At 38.0% G+C, this 16,037-nt stretch overlaps 1 protein-coding gene across 2 annotated transcripts in view; it reads right to left on the reverse strand.

Moving 5' to 3' along the window:
- Window positions 1–398: 398 nt before the first annotated feature.
- Window positions 399–16,037, reverse strand: part of LOC117377354 (ecto-NOX disulfide-thiol exchanger 2-like) — an 83,522-nt gene continuing 67,883 nt past the window's right edge. The window contains exons 10-15 of one of the 2 annotated variants that reach the window (XM_055224580.1): window positions 15,799–15,974; window positions 13,078–13,227; window positions 9,208–9,264; window positions 8,514–8,622; window positions 6,678–6,763; window positions 399–1,225 (exon numbers count right to left, since the gene is read on the reverse strand). In XM_055224580.1, the coding sequence (XP_055080555.1) occupies window positions 1,094–1,225; window positions 6,678–6,763; window positions 8,514–8,622; window positions 9,208–9,264; window positions 13,078–13,227; window positions 15,799–15,974 (710 nt within the window). In that variant the 3' untranslated portion in view covers window positions 399–1,093. The remainder of the gene's footprint in view (window positions 1,226–6,677; window positions 6,764–8,513; window positions 8,623–9,207; window positions 9,265–13,077; window positions 13,228–15,798; window positions 15,975–16,037) is intronic. The other variant, XM_055224581.1, reaches the window with a different exon arrangement.

Below are 16,037 nucleotides of genomic sequence, written 5' to 3' on the forward strand. Positions count from 1 at the left end.
GTTTTCCATTGTCACGTTCCTTTCTAATTATACCCTGCAGTGCCACTTGTGAATCCAGTTGATAAATATATTCTGTGGAGATGAGCTGCTTGTCACTCTGCTTAAACTTGTTTCTCCCCCTGAGTCTTGGACTAGAGCAGAGCTGTGCCGGCTTCATTCTTCAAAAGTCTGTCACTCTTTTATTAATAACACTGACTGGTGAATCTAGTTAATGGGATCTGCCACAGTTTGGGCTTTCTATTGTTATGATAGCGTATTTTCTTCTGTCGTTATAAATTATGAGTGCAAAAGCGGTGCCGTCCAGTGAGTAAATGTTCATCTGTGACCTTGGCAGTTTGAATTTTACCATACAGTCGGCTTAATCTTAAAACAAAGGCAAAATTACCAACAAGAGTCATGCAGATTTAGAAATACATATCATTTTAATTAGAAAAAACACAAATATTATACACAAAAAATGTACAAATCTGAGGTTTAGCTGTTACTTACTTGTACTGGATACTACATGAGCTGAATACATCCTAACACCTTCTCACGTGAAGTTTATGACGACTTTATGAAATCTTATGATAGAATAACTTAGCTTGAACTGATGAAGAAACACGGAGGTCTTTTGTGCTTTCAACATTCAATGAACTCAAACATTTAGACAAACAAGAATTCAAAAAGAGGAATCCAGCGTTTAATTCAGCGTGTTTCCCCCGCTACTGCTCCGAGCTGATGATTGACAGCAACCCTCTCGCAAGACAAATGCTGGACTGCCAAGTAAATGAATTCCAGGGTGTGAGGGTAAAAGGTGCATGTGTAAAAAATGGGGTGATGCAGGTGTGGAGCGGAGAAGAATACGACTTCGGCATCTGCAGGTAGAACACTAGATCTTGTAAACACATCAGCTGTGCTTATTCTTACAGTAAAACTCAAGGTTACTTAAACGTAACCCTGGTTCTGTCATAAAGTGTGTGGGCTGGGTCAAGTCGTGCCCTTATGTACAGGGAATTGGCTCGATCTAAACTGATTATTATTCATTTTCAGTTTTTCCAGTCTTCCTCGTGTGGATATTGTGCCAGTGTATTGTGCAGTGTTTGTGTACAGTCTATATGCTCTTGATGCCCTGAAATCCACAAAAGTTCCAGCGTTTCTCTAAACTGGCTCCTACTCCTGTCAGCTCCTGTCTGAAAGTGCAGGGCAGCCGAGAAAGGATCGCTTCCACTTCACCCGTGGTAATCTGTTAACACACAAACACAAGCCACTGTTAGAATCCTGCACAAACGAAAACCGACAAAGTGTTCCTCTAGGCTGGAAAACGGGATGAACCATTTTGATTTTCTATAAGAAGAATGGAATAGCAGCTCAAGTTAGAATGAAGGTGATTGTCAAGGGGGCTTTGTTTCTAAAATGGCAACGGGGAGCTCACTCTATATGAGATAGCTAGAAGATGCTCTGCTTTGGATGACAGGATAATGAGGGAGCGGGAAAGACTGTACTATATCAAAGATGGAGTATGCGTGAAAATATGATGCTATGCACTATGAATTCACATTTAAATCAGTTTTGCAAATAAATAAATACCTCTACTTCTTGTTTTAGAAAATAATGAGGCCATGCAGCCTAGTTATTGGTTAGATAGATATAGATAGACAGTGTTGGGAAGTAATGAAGTGAATGCATGCACCAAAAATATGTGTTGTGAATCCTGAGTAAGTGTATTCTGGTAGGTTACTTTTTCATTTGGTGGCATTGCAGTACTTGATCACACAATTTACGCTTCAAACTGCACAGTAATAATGAGAAAAATACAAAACAGAGTTTTTGTAGTCACTGAGATTTTTCCTCCTCCAACTAGTGAGAGGTAATCCATAACAAACAGTGACAAACATAAAGTTGTTTAGAATCCTTTACACTATAATTTTGAACAACTCAGTGTGAAAGTATAGGTATTAAGGGTATAAGTATAAATTTAGTCGTATAAGTATTCAGAATATAGTACTCTGATTGGACCATGTATCAGAATATGTTCCAAAATATGTTTCAATGCAGGAAAGTACTATTTGATGAAATGTATTTTCAGTGTGGGACCGATACGCATGAATAATGTGTAACAAATGTGTCATTCTATTATAGATAATGGAGAAGAGCAAAAGACAAAAGTCGTGTGTTATCAAATTCGTAGCAAAGACATTCTGCAATATTCTGGATTTATGTTTAATGTTTCTTTATAGTGACTTTAAATGTGAGCCATCTTTTTGGTTTTCCAGCACAAATTCCTGCAGTAGAGACCTGATAAAACGCCTAATAATGTCAGTGAAACCATTTGGAAGTGACAGTGAGAGTTGGCGTTTTGAAACTAGCAAGAAAATCCATAATAATAATATCTCTTACGCCTAAAATGTCTTCTCCCAAAGAAGCTGGTTGAGAGAAGAAATGAAAAGAGTGATGATTCATTGAATTGCTTTCAGTGTCAGATCCAAAGATCAACTATGAAGATGGTTTTGTCCTGATGTGAACCTTCACAGCTTTTAGCTCCAGAATGAGGTCCATTACACAGTCAAACATCTTTATTATCTGTATGATTTGTTACAGGCTTGATAATGATAATCATATTAATACTGCATCTAGTGCTATATTTCTTAGTATTTAACACAAAATACTACATCAAGTGCCAGATTCATCAATCCAAGTACAAACCTGCCAGTGCAAAATAGTGTGTGCACTTTATGAGTGTATGGCACGAGGTTTATTATAGGAAACTGCACATATTATTTCTGCCTTGTATGTAAATGATATTATACAGCAGGTGCAAAAGTGTGCACAGCAGGACTCTGCTGCTTCTATACTATCTTGGCAGTGTCGATTAGCGCAGTGGAATAATAGTGAAGAACAAAGCTCACTGCATGCACACATATATATGAGTTAGTGTGAATTTAACCTATAGACCCATTAATCACCTGCATCACAGTGACGTAACAACTTTAGCTGGAGGCAAAACAAAGTACACACTTTAAACCTTTAGAGCCCAAATGAAAAGCTCTAAAAGTTTGTCCTTTGGAAGTTTTACAGACATTCAATGTTTTCTTGCTACGTTTTTTTTGGTGTCAGAACAGGAAACACAGTTTTCTAACAAATCCAGAAATGATATCTGTATTTTTTTATACATTGCTCTCACTTTGGTCCCTCGTCCTCTGTTGCATTTCAAGTCCAGTCAAATGTGATCGTACAATCAGATTATCTTTTTCAGTGACACATGTGAAACGAAGGAGCTCATTGGTCACGTATGATTTACAAATAAAATCAAATTTATCTCACCTCTGATTAACAGAGTTTAGTGCTTTTCTCATTGATTCTGCAGAATTTTTTATTTTTATTTAACTTTTTCCGATGGACAGACCATACACATCCCTGATTGGCTAATCCACTTGTCAATCATGGCCATCTGAAAATGGGGAAATTCACCAATAACCAGACTCACATCTTTGTAAAGTACTGAAGAAGTGTGTGACAGTGGTAAAAATCTGTTTGTAAGCCGTATTTTGGTTGTCATAACAATATTAGCATTGTCTTTTATAACATGTTGCATTGCCCTGGCATTTTGGTCTTTACGAAGTTTTGGAAAAGACACAGTATCGCTCAGGTTGAAGTTGAAAGCAGCAGTTTTTTCACCCTCTTCTCTGAAAGTAACTGTGGGCTGATTACCACTGGAAGTCACAGTGAGTGTCCAGTCAAATCCTTTTTCAAATATCCGTTCTTGTAGCTCATTAATTTGTTGTTGATAGTTCCGACAGTGGTCACAGAAAGAATTCCTTTGGTTTCTTCCCACGGAGATGTCACTGGCTCGTCAGATAACTTGTTAAAAAAATGTAAAAATAGTTTAAAAGTCTTGTTTACTTAAAAGAAAATCATAAAAAAGATGGATTTTCCAGCACTCGAGGAGGTAATTAAAAGCCAAGTAAAGAAGGAAGCAGCAGGATAGCTTCTGCTCTCTTCAGAAGTGCTGAAACCTCAACCATAATCATAAAACCAGACCATAATCTCAAAACTGGGCCCTAAACTTAACCATTAGGGCTTATCTACAACTCCGCTGCCCCCATGTGTGCTATCCTTTGCTTTATCAAATCATCCACATTTGCCAATCACAGTTAGGTTATCTCAGAAAGGTTATGTTAGATCTGTCTGTCTGCTCCCAAGCCATCCAAAAGTCATTCATATTTCAAGTAAAACAAACAAGTAAACATGGTAAACCTGCTACTGATGTGCGTGAATGTGATCTGCATTTTCTCCACTGCGCACTGTGCCAAATTGTCCTGTTTTGCCTCTGAACTAAATTCGCACTACGGCCTTTCAGAAACGCACATCAGGGTTGCCAGACTTCAGTGACCCAACCCCCACAGGAGCATCTGAAATACAGCCTAAGACTATTTATGAAAGAAGGTCTCCTCCAGTGGCACAGACCCACCCACTACCCTCTCTCTCACACAAACAAAAGTTCCACAGAGCGCTGAAGGCTTTGGGTATGAAGATTTGTCACCGAAATTCATTTTATTCTAAAATCAATACGTTTTATGTGGAAAATCGCTCTAGCCAAACCCGCGGACAATATTTTTCATCCGTGGCAGCTCTTATACAGCCTGCCTTCTGCAGGAAAAACGGCATACCTGACAACACAGCATTTCATTCAGCAGGGTGCGCTCTTCCTCTGGTTTCTTCAGCTTCTGCTTAAGCAACAGGGTGCACACTTTGTTCTACCTCATTAAACCCCCCACTCAAGTGCACCGCCAGCCCCCTCCAGTAGGGTGTGCTCTTCCTGTTTCCATCTCGGATCTTTCTTTAGCGCCTCATTGTTTTTCAAAATGTTGGCTTTCTCCATCTAAACTTTGGGAACTCTTTCTTCAGTTCAGTTTTGAGGTCTTGCTCCAATGATCTGCACCATTTTGTTTAATATCGCCAACTTCTCCTACTTGTGATTTTCCTCAACTTGTTTTGTATCCTCTTTGATTATATTCTAACCCACTGTTTCACAAAGTTTTCTTCTGACAAGCCTCTTTTTCTAATTGGTCACCTCTCACAACCCAATGTTCTTTTTTTTTTTTTTTTTTTTTTTGTTTAAAGATGTGAGCTTTTAAAATAGGCCTGTATAAATAAACTAATATTAAGAAATGCTTTTTAATTTGTTTGGTGAGGCAACAATTCCACTTTATCAGCGTACATGAGAAAACAAGGGCTATGGAGTGGTGATGTGCGAGTTGTCTTAAGAAAACAAATTCCCTCATTAGGCTCGTTTCTCTGTGAATATAAGTCAGATCGTAATAAAACACACATCATTGAACAGCTTAACAAGTCGAGAACGTGTCTTTGTGTGTCTCCTGGTCTGATCTGTTCCTGTTCTTCCGTTACGCAGGGAAAAAGCGAGAAAGGGACGATCTTACTGCTTAGGTGCCAGTCTTATATTGTCACATGTTTAGTACGGCTACTTTCAGAAACTTTCCAGAGCAAATCAAAACCACAGTTGACGATGACGCTGCATTTCAGTGAGTAGACTTTTCAATGGCAGCGAGGCGGGTTTCAGGTGGGTTGAAATAACAGATGCCGTGATGCAGGATCTGCGCGACACAAAGCACCGATCGGTTGTACTATATGAAGGTGTGAATGTGAGCGGTGGGCAACAGAGAGGAGACCGAGTTCTTTGGGCATATTGTCCTCTCTGGCTTTGTCCTGAGCAGCTTTAGACGCCATTTTGAGTGTCAACATAGCCAAGATCATGCCCATCTAGTCTTCTGCCTTTGGCCTCTGTTGGTTTTCAGACCCTAACTGTTCCTTCTCCAACTCCTCAAGAGTTAGAAAAGTCTTGACCACCTCTTTGGATGTTACAGAGGTTTAGTCTGATTTGGTTGCTCCTTGATGATGAATTCCTCGACGTAGAGTGTTCTTTTTCCTCTCAGTTTGCTTGCCGCTTGCTTGTTTGAGCTCTGATTTGAAATGAAGCTGAAAAGTTTCTGTGCTAATTTCATTTCTTGGGCATTAATGACTTAATGTTGTAGCGTTGCTTTTGTCAGTCTGCCCCAGAGCGCCTGCGGTTAGGTTAGTGTTGGGATAAGTAGGTTACCATTACCAAGTGAGCAGAGTGAATAGAATAATGCCCAATAGTGCCTAAAACCGTATACTTTGACAAAACTTTACAAAGACGTATGGGAACCGTATCCTGCCTCACCAATTTCAGTTGGGAGTGATTGACGGATTAACCAAACGGAGAGAGACTCATAGTCCATTTGTGTCAAAACCAACATGGCGGCTTAGACTTTAAAAGAAAGGAAGCAAAGGACTAAGAAATAGCGTGGATTTCAGCAGAATCAACAAACGAGTACAAGGGACTGGCTGATCCAACTATAATGGACTATATATACTAAGCATTACCAGATTATTATTAGCATTTGTTTTATATTTGGAAATGGTAAATAACCGGACACTACCAGGTTCAAAACAGGACACTACCTTTGAGTTCAAAACAGAAAAGGAAAGACATTCTGTACTTTTTGTCTTCTCTCATACAAAAAAAACAAACAAAAAACGATGTAGATTTCGCACATAACCCAGCCATATGCTAACCCTGTGGGGCTGTGGAGTTAAATATGAGATAATGAAGGCCAGATCAGCCGCAGGAGCTCTCATTCATTTAAGCCTGTTACCTTGGAGTCCAGACGCTGCAGGTAGGAGCAGATGTACTCAAGGCTGGCTCCGAACGGGTGAACGTGCAGAAACGTACAGATGATTCCTGTGTGTCAACAAACAAAACACACAACACATTAGACAGAAGTCCCACCGGTGTCTACAAACTGAGATGGAAATATATGTGATTGTAACAGGAGCAGGGCCGTCTCCTCCATCTCAAAGCTGTTATAGTCTTGTACGTGTGCTGTGAGATTAGTGAGGGTTTAAAGATTGCTTTGATGCTGTGTTTCCTCAGCTCAAAGATACATTTGCTCTCAGCTAGAAGAAAGAACCTGCTACCAACATATTATCATGGGACACATTTTATTTATTTATTTATTACACACTATTGAAAAAAACTTGACTACACTTTTAAACCTGTACTTGTGATTGAGTAAAAGTAAAAGTAAAAGTATGTACTTCATTACATTTAATATTGCAGAAGTTATTGAGTACTCTTGTCTCAGTCTGATTGATTAAGTTTTGTATAAAATTGTGATCTAAAAATTGTGTCAAAAGTAACTAGTAACTTTTTTAATAGTATTTTTTTGTTTAAACGTTTTATTTTTACTCTTTCCTCCACTGCTCACAGGTCACAAAAGTTTTCAAACCTCAAGGTGCAGCACTTCAGTTAAACATCGGCTAAAGAAAAGTGGTTTAACCTTGCACCAAAATGCATACAAATTGTTGCTAATTTATTTGCATAAATCCGCCCACTGGAGCAGTTCTGCTGTCAGTGTTTATTTGTGATAAAAACCCAATAGATCTGTTCAGAAGCTGACAGCACAGACGTTTGTGGAACAACATGCTCCTACACTATGTGCTCTGACGCCAATATGTCAGTGCTCAGATAGAGCCAGATTAAATAACAACTTGAGTTTTAAAATATGCAGTAATATCATTCTTGTGATCAACAATGAAGCCGGGGCATAAAAGCAACAGCTTTCAGCAGACTAAATACCTCTGGACATTTACACTGGAACAGCAGATTCATTTAAAGGGCCTGTAACTGATTTTTAGTGACAGAACTAGTTTATTTTTAAACAGTTTGCATTAGTCCAAAGTTATCCCTCACCTCCCTTATGCATTCTAAGCATCCTAAATATAAAAACTTTCAGAGGCCAGAGTGATAATTGTAACAACAACCAGCATGCTAAACGTACACTTCCTGATTATCAGACAATAAACGATGCAGACAGTACACAGATTAGATGCAGACAGTACACAGCAAGCATATTAGGCCTGTCACAATAATTATCATATCAACTTGAAAACTAGAACAATATATTTTGGGCCGTGTTTATCGTGAGCATATTTTTGTTGCCATAGTGTGATGGTTTCTGTTATTTTTTATGTAACGCAGTAAGATTTAACCTGTAGAGGGATGAAAAAGTAACTTCCAGGACTAAGAATTGGTGCTTTCTGCTATTTCTTTGCTGTAGCTCATGCTTTTTAATGATAGTGTAGTTTTGAAAATAGTTTATTAGAATCATTCTGCTTTATTGTGATTGCTTCAGTGGCAATATTATAGTTTATCGTGATATTTGTCTGCAGCGATATATCGTGCTTTAACTTGTGTTTTTCACGACAGGCCTAATATTTGGACCTCAGGATTTGCTTATACATCTGTAAAGACAAGTTTTGCTACAGGTACAGAGCTTTAACTAGTGCATCTAACTAGTTTATGTGTGCAATTAAAGTCATGCAGATACATTGTGTGCATGTGCGTATTATCCACTTGCTCTCTTGACTTTGGCATGATCTAAAAACATATTTAAAATAGCTCTTCTTTGGGTGATGTGTAGTGATCTCACCGACTAGCAGGGCCTCTCTCTCTGACTGGACAGGGCTCTGTGGACCCCTGTCTGTTGGAGCTTCTTTCTCCTGACTGCACGACACCACTGTGGACGCTACAGACACTTCCTGCAAGAAAACAACATAAATAACAATGTAAACTCAAAATAAATTAGAATTAGAATAGTTTTTGTGGTTTAAATCAGCTCTTGGGTAATTAAAGGAGTAATAAATTAGTTCCATTATTATCGTTTATCGTCTATATTTAGCCCAGCAATGTACCGCACTTCAAAATGTGTTATCATGACAGGCCTATGAAGGATGCAGCTATAGAGTTTTATTGTGTTTCAAAGAATATCTCCAAACGTGAGTCACAATATGGACATTATTTGAAATGTTTTAGGCCTCAGAAAAAAAGAAAGTTTTTTTCCCGATATGCTTGTGCATTACAATTTATTAAGGGGTTTGTGGCTGCGTATCTGTCAAAGTATGGCCGAGTTAACCCTTTTCTTGCTAGAGTAGAGTACCATAAGTGTATTTAGCTTTAAGTGCATTGTGTTGTTAGGTCATATTGAACAGTGTTATAATGAGTACTGTTGCATCCCTACTGTGAATGTCTGGCTTGTGCTGTATTCATTCATTCTATAACTGATGCACTGTGAACTTGACTGCCCTGTGGAGTCATAGAGGAGACTGAGAGGAGACAGAACTTACAGCGGTTTGATCAGCGTTCTCCTCTGCGCCTCCGTCGTCTCCCTGAGACGTCTCCAGCTGCGACACATTAGAAACATATGAGGGAAAGACGCTGCGAAACAAGCTAACTGCTCATTTAGACAGACGCAGGAGGGGCGCGCTGACATAAATATTTGTTCTAGGATAATTTAAAAGAAAAATAACTATACTGTGACTATGGAGTATTCCAACTTCATAATTATACTTGGCAGCGTACGCAACACTCTCCTGGAAAGATCAGGATGAGATGTCTTATACGAAGACATCTGTCTGGTCACCACTCCCTCTGTCGCGCCTCAAGCGAGAGTTGTTTATTTCAGTGGTGCAGTGCAGTGGTGGAAAGTAATGAAGTAAAAGTAGAAAAGTGCTGTACTTAAGTAAAACATTTAGGTATCTTTACTTTCCTTTTACATCTCTACATTTGAGAGAAGGTATCTGGACTTTCTACTCCACTATAAGGCTGAAAATTAAAAGCATTTTTTTATTATTGTTTGCTGAAAAGGCATTGTTAACACATCGGTAGTTTGAGCAAGAACTATCCAATCAGTTGTTTCAGCACAAACCTGTATCAAAATCACTATGTTTGAAGTGTTATGGCATTCTTTATCCTACATCTTTCCTTTAATTGTTATGGATCTCTTTGACCCAACCTTCGTGACACTGTCTGTTATTACTCACGAGGACGAGGCCTTGTCTGTTATCCAACGAGACGATGTGTCCAGCGGCCTCGATTACTTAGATTACACTAAACTGGTACGATAGTTTTGATGGTATAAATACACAGTATGTCTGTTCATTTGTCACCAGGGGGCGAGACGACACCTTTAGGGACAACAGCTCTTTGACAATTGTGCACAGTTGATTCAATAAACCAGACTTTTTGATTCAAGACAACTTCTCTGTTGATTTTATATTTGTTAAGGTTTTAATATTAGAAATTCCACAACAGAAGCTTCATCTCGGTACAACAGGTACTTTATTACCTTTACTCAAGTAGATTTTTTCATGTGATACTTTTATTTTCGTTTACACAACTGAGTACTTTTACATGTGTAACAAAGGAGCTCCTTGGTCATCAAAGTTTAGTGCTTCGCTCAGTGATTCTGGTGAAATCTACAATGCTTTTTCAGTCCTCTCAGGCGTTTTTTACATATTTTTTTTGTCAGCCATATTTGTTTTGATATGGATTGATCGTGCATCCACCTGTCGATCACCCCCATCTGAACTCGGGCAGATTCAGTGGTGACCAGACTCACATCTCTGTAAAGAATTGGAGAAGTGTGTATTGTGGACGTCAGCCAAACAAAACACCACAAGGCCAAATTGTTCAATTATAGACATTTTCAGGATGTTTTTTATAACACAACCTCACTATAATTATAAGCAAATCAAGGTTGCAATGCTGTAATTATCTGGAGTTCAAAATATGACATATGCGCAACTATTATTTCATTTAATATTTTCTATGTGAATATAAAAGTATTTGCTACATTTCTTCTTCCAAATCACAAACAGGTGGATCTTGAATCTCCCTCAGACAGTAACACCACTCCACATGTAATTACAGATTCACCAGAGGGTTAAGTGTCCCATTAAGTGTCCCAGACTGATGTGACTCATAAGCTTTAGTCATTATCCAATTAAGTAGACAATTGAACCCAAAGCTGGTTTCTATTCATATGAAGAACATTAAGAACATGTGGGAAAAGAAAAAAAAAAAAAAACAGAGATATTTGCAACTTGGCAAAGCTGGTTTAAAAAGACCATACCAAAATAATACAGCGTTGAAATAAAAAAGGTCTACAGTCTACAACAGATTTTGCTATATAATTATTTTTCGCTACTTATATTCCTGGTCACTGGTCTATGTGTTTTCATTGATACATCTTTTAAATTTTATTTCTTCTTCTTCTATTTACTTATTTATTTATTTATGCGTGTATGTATTTATTTATTTACTTATTTGTTTATGTTTTATTTATTCATGTATTTATTATTATTTTTTATTTAGTTTTTATTTATGTTTTATTTTATTATTTATTTTATTATTATTGTTGTTGTTGTTATTGTTATTATTATTATTATTATTATTATGTATTTACTTATTTATTCACTTATTTGTTTATGCTTTATTTATGTATTTATTATTTAATGTTAATGTATTTATTATTATTATTATTATTATTATTATTATTATTATTATTATTATTATTATTATTATTATTATTATTATTATTATTATTATTGGTTGTATTATTATGGACACTTCAGTTAACCACAAAAAAATAAATAAATCGTATTAAAAGGAGCCAGGCTGGTCGGTTGAGATGTCAGCTTCTCCATTCATCTTGCAATTGTAGCGTTTTGGTTCGTAGCCATTACTTCGCAATTATAAAGTTAAAAAGAAGGGAAAACATTGTCTAGCTTTTGCAGAGCCAGTGAAATGTGGAATTACTGCCAGTTAATATTAGCTTTCAGTGTAAGCAGAATTTGAGTGATGTGAAGTGATGAGGATATGAACCACAGAGTGCAGTTTGAAATAACCTCTTTCACAGTGGGACTCCTTCTTTTAGCTGACAGAGTTTATAAATATTCAGCACTTTTTTTTTCTATTTGACTGCGTACGTCTACTTTCTACTCCACTACATTTTTTTAACAGGGCTGAAAACTAAGTATTTTCTTTTTTAATATAGTTTGAGACTTGCTGGAAAGACTGAAGGTTTATTTTTAACACATTTGTAGTGTGAGCGAGGAAAAAAAAATCTATCAATTCAATAGTTTCTGTTGATGCCTGTGTAATCCCTCAGTTGTCAAGGTCTGATCCAAAGCAAAAGAAAAATGTAACTATCTATCAACTGGACAAAACGCTGCAGGAGTTTCAGTGTAACTAGCTCCTCCCTTCAGCCAGATACACTGCCTGGCAAAAAAAAAAAGTCACTACTTGGATTTAACTAAGCACATAGGTTGGGATTGCTGCAGTTGGTCAGGTCTAGGTTCAGCAACAGTCTGTGCTCAAAGAATGAGGTCAGCTGACACCTGAATATACTGAATGACCAGGTTATTCCATCAATGGATGTTTTCTTCCCTGATGGCACGGGCACATTCCAAGACGACAATGCCAGGATTCATCAGGCTCAAATTGTGACAGAGTGGTTCAGGAGCATGAGACATCATTTTCACACATGGACTGTCCACCACAGAGTCCAGACCTTAACCCCATTGAGAATCTTTGGGATGTGCTGGAGAAGCTTTGTGCAGCGTCAGACTCGACCATCATCAATGCAAGATGTTGGTGGAAAATTAATGCAACACTGCATGGAAATAAATCTTGTGACATTGCAGAAGCGAAATCGAAACGATATCGATGTGTGGCGTAATCAAAGCTAAAGGCGGTCTAAAGAAATATTAGACTCTGTCACCTTTTTTTTTTGACAGATTTAAAATTTTTCTTTTGCTATGTTTCTCAAAATTCAGCACAAATCTGTATCAGAATCACTATATTTGAAGCTTCATTAGATCTCAAAATGTGCATGAAATACTTTTACTTTTTTCTCTTTAAGGACATTAATACTTTTACTCCAGTAGATTTTCATGAGTACTTCTTCTACCACTGGTGACATGTGGAATAAAGGTGCTCCTCGGTGATATGAACCAGAGAGAGCAGTTTGAAATAACCTCTTTCACAGTGGGACGCCTCTTTTAGCTGACAGACTTTATAAATATTCAGCACTTTTTTTTTCGATTTGACTGTGTACACACTGCTGCAAATGAGCGCATATTGTAGAGTTGTTAGAAACACCCCAATTATTACAGCAATTAGACATGTTAAAACTGTAATATCCTCAGACCCACCTGCATTTCATCTGTGTTTTTCAGACTCTGCAGATTTTGGAGACCTTCCTTCAGAGTCTGGACTTCTTTCTTTAGCTGCTGTTTGTCGTCCAAACTCTTCTCCAGGTCTGACTCACGCTGTTTTAAGTCCTCTCGCATTTTTAAGAGTTGCTGCGTCGGCACATAGAGAGAACAAGAGATGAGAGTCAATATACAGCACTTAAATAAACCGCAGTTCAATATTGTGGGTGTATTTTTAATTAAAGGCCCTGTACTTCCCATGTATTTGAGCAAAGTTGGCCTCGCCCTAATATAAAGCGTATAGAGTGTTTAATAGAGTATCCAAAAATTAGGAAATGTATATTAGGTATGTTAGCGTGATAGCTGTTGTTGGCTTTATTGTGACAGCGAACCATTGCTCTGGTCTCTGAGAGTTGTGAAAAGCGTTTATAAACTTATTGCTGTGAATAATCAGGATGCAGAAATGTATAAAGTGAGACAGTAAAAGAGTAAAGATCTGATACAGCAATTTTAATGTACAATAACGAAAATCAGTTACAATCATCAATTTTGTAACTTTCTACTTTTATACACACAGGCTGGCCCAGACTATAAACCGACTAAGCAGCTACTTAGGGCCCCAAGGCCAGCAGAGGGCCCCCAAGAGCCCATACATTTATATTGAAAATAATAAGTTCTGTTTCCAATAAAACTAGATATTATGTGTTGACAGCTGCCTAAATATCCCTCTCAAACGATTACATTTGTTTTATACCTATAGTAGCAAAATATCTGCTGCTGCTACGTTTGTTTTTGGGCCGGGCAGAGGTGAGGACAGCTATGTGTTTACACTGGTGCAAGGACCCTTTATAATGTCAATTAAAGCCCATTGTCGCCAACTGGAACACATTAAAATCCACCAGAAACTTGTCTAGAATTCTTGAGCCCCCTTATATGTTTGTGTTCTGTTCTTGTGACTCTGGTAGTTGTGACATTCTGGATGTTTTCAGTCTGATGTTGGTCATATAAACACAAATACAACTGGTCAAGGTGATGGGAGCAGAGTCATAATGTGTCAAATGTGAATCACCAACAGCTGAGTCAGGAGGCATCTGCTGCCAGGGGCCCCAGAGACAAATTCAGCTTAGGGCCCCCTGAAAACTGGAGCCGGCCCTGTATATAAAGTAAAATAAGCAGTGATGAAGTTGTCCTGAGAATAACAATTTTGGTGCTTCTTCTTTGGGAAAGTTTAACAATAACATAATTTTAACAGATTTGCTGTGGGCTAAGATGTCATCTCAATTAGAGGGTTTATCTGTTGTTTTGGAAGTGTAACATCTTGTATTTCATTCAGTCTGTTCAACATCTGTCTAAAATTATGGTTATTTCCTTCCATTTGGATTTGTTCCAAAAGTGCGTTTCATCAATGTGAATCACAACAAACAATCATCCTATTCGCTGTAAGCTTTCTATTGAACTATACGTTTCCGAGTTTAAGAAATATCACGGGAGTCCAAACTACAGCAATCAGATACACTTTTGATTGCCCTGAGGTGTCCGGGTGAATTGGCCAAAATGATCACTACTATTACTTTTTTACTGCAAGTTTGAATAGCCGCCATTTTTATAAACCAAACACACACTCCACACAAACACAATTGCAATATTCCAAAACTAAACTAAACTAAAGTTATAGTGACTCGGTCTAAATGCACCAATTTCACCTCATTAACCACCAGTCCCTTTGCTTTGTATATACTTTTAAAATATTCATCCCTTGATACTACACCCCTTCTATACCCGGACTACATTTTTAAATATTCCTGAGCCTCTACTGAGATGAGGTTAAGAGCAGTCCCAGACAGCTGCACTGCTCAGATAGATTTTTGAGCTCAGGGTCATGAATAAAAGAGAGCTGAGCTATTTCAAATCTGGCTGAGAAAACGCAATGGGTTCACCTGACTGACCCTGCGCTTAAATAGAGCTCGGTAGAAATTGAGTAATAACTTGGATTAAACTCTACATGATAGTGTCTGTCTGTGACCATTTTCAGTGTCATCCATAATGTCTTAATATGTGTTAAAAATCCGATCATTTCATAACCCAGAGCTTGTATCATGTGTAGCGGATGTACTGTCAGAATAACACATAAAAAACTATAATATTAGACGTACTTAATGATACTGACACAATAGCATTAAAGCAAGAAAAAGCCAACGATAATTAAACCCCAGTAGTTCGTTAGTATCTATAATGAGTCAAGGAAGTTAATTATTCAACCCACTGCAGCTCAAATGTTAACACATAAAAAGTTTGTAGTGTATGTACCGTCTGCATGCCCTGTACAGCTTGTATCATGTGTGTAGTGTGTATATGTAGTGTGTGTAGTGTATGTACCGTCTGCATGCCCTGTACAGCTTGTATCATGTGTGTAGTGTGTATATGTAGTGTGTGTAGTGTATGTACCGTCTGCATGCCCTGTAGAGCTTGTATCATGTGTGTAGTGTGTATATGTAGTGTGTGTAGTGTATGTACCGTCTGCATGCCCTGTAGAGCTTGTATCATGTGTGTAGTGTGTATATATAGTGTGTGTAGTGTATGTACCGTCTGCATGCCCTGTAGAGCTTGTATCATGTGTGTAGTGTGTATATGTAGTGTGTGTAGTGTATGTACCGTCTGCATGCCCTGTAGAGCTTGTATCATGTGTGTAGTGTGTATATGTAGTGTGTGTAGTGTATGTACCGTCTGCATGCCCTGTAGAGCTTGCTGGAGGAAGCTGAGTTGCTGTGAGTGTGTATTCTCTTCTTCACTTCTCTGGGGCTGGTTCTTGTTCTGTTCTTGTTTGAGGAGCTCCACCTCGTTCCTGTAGGCGTCCAGCTGACAGCGCAGAGAGTCATTCTCCTCCTTCAAGGCTTCAGCTTGGGATACAAGACAAATACAAGTGATAAAACCTTCTGATCTTGATCACTGTGATTATCATG

This window comes from Periophthalmus magnuspinnatus, chromosome 10 (assembly GCF_009829125.3).
Source record: "Periophthalmus magnuspinnatus isolate fPerMag1 chromosome 10, fPerMag1.2.pri, whole genome shotgun sequence".
In the NCBI taxonomy this organism is placed as follows: domain Eukaryota; kingdom Metazoa; phylum Chordata; class Actinopteri; order Gobiiformes; family Gobiidae; genus Periophthalmus; species Periophthalmus magnuspinnatus.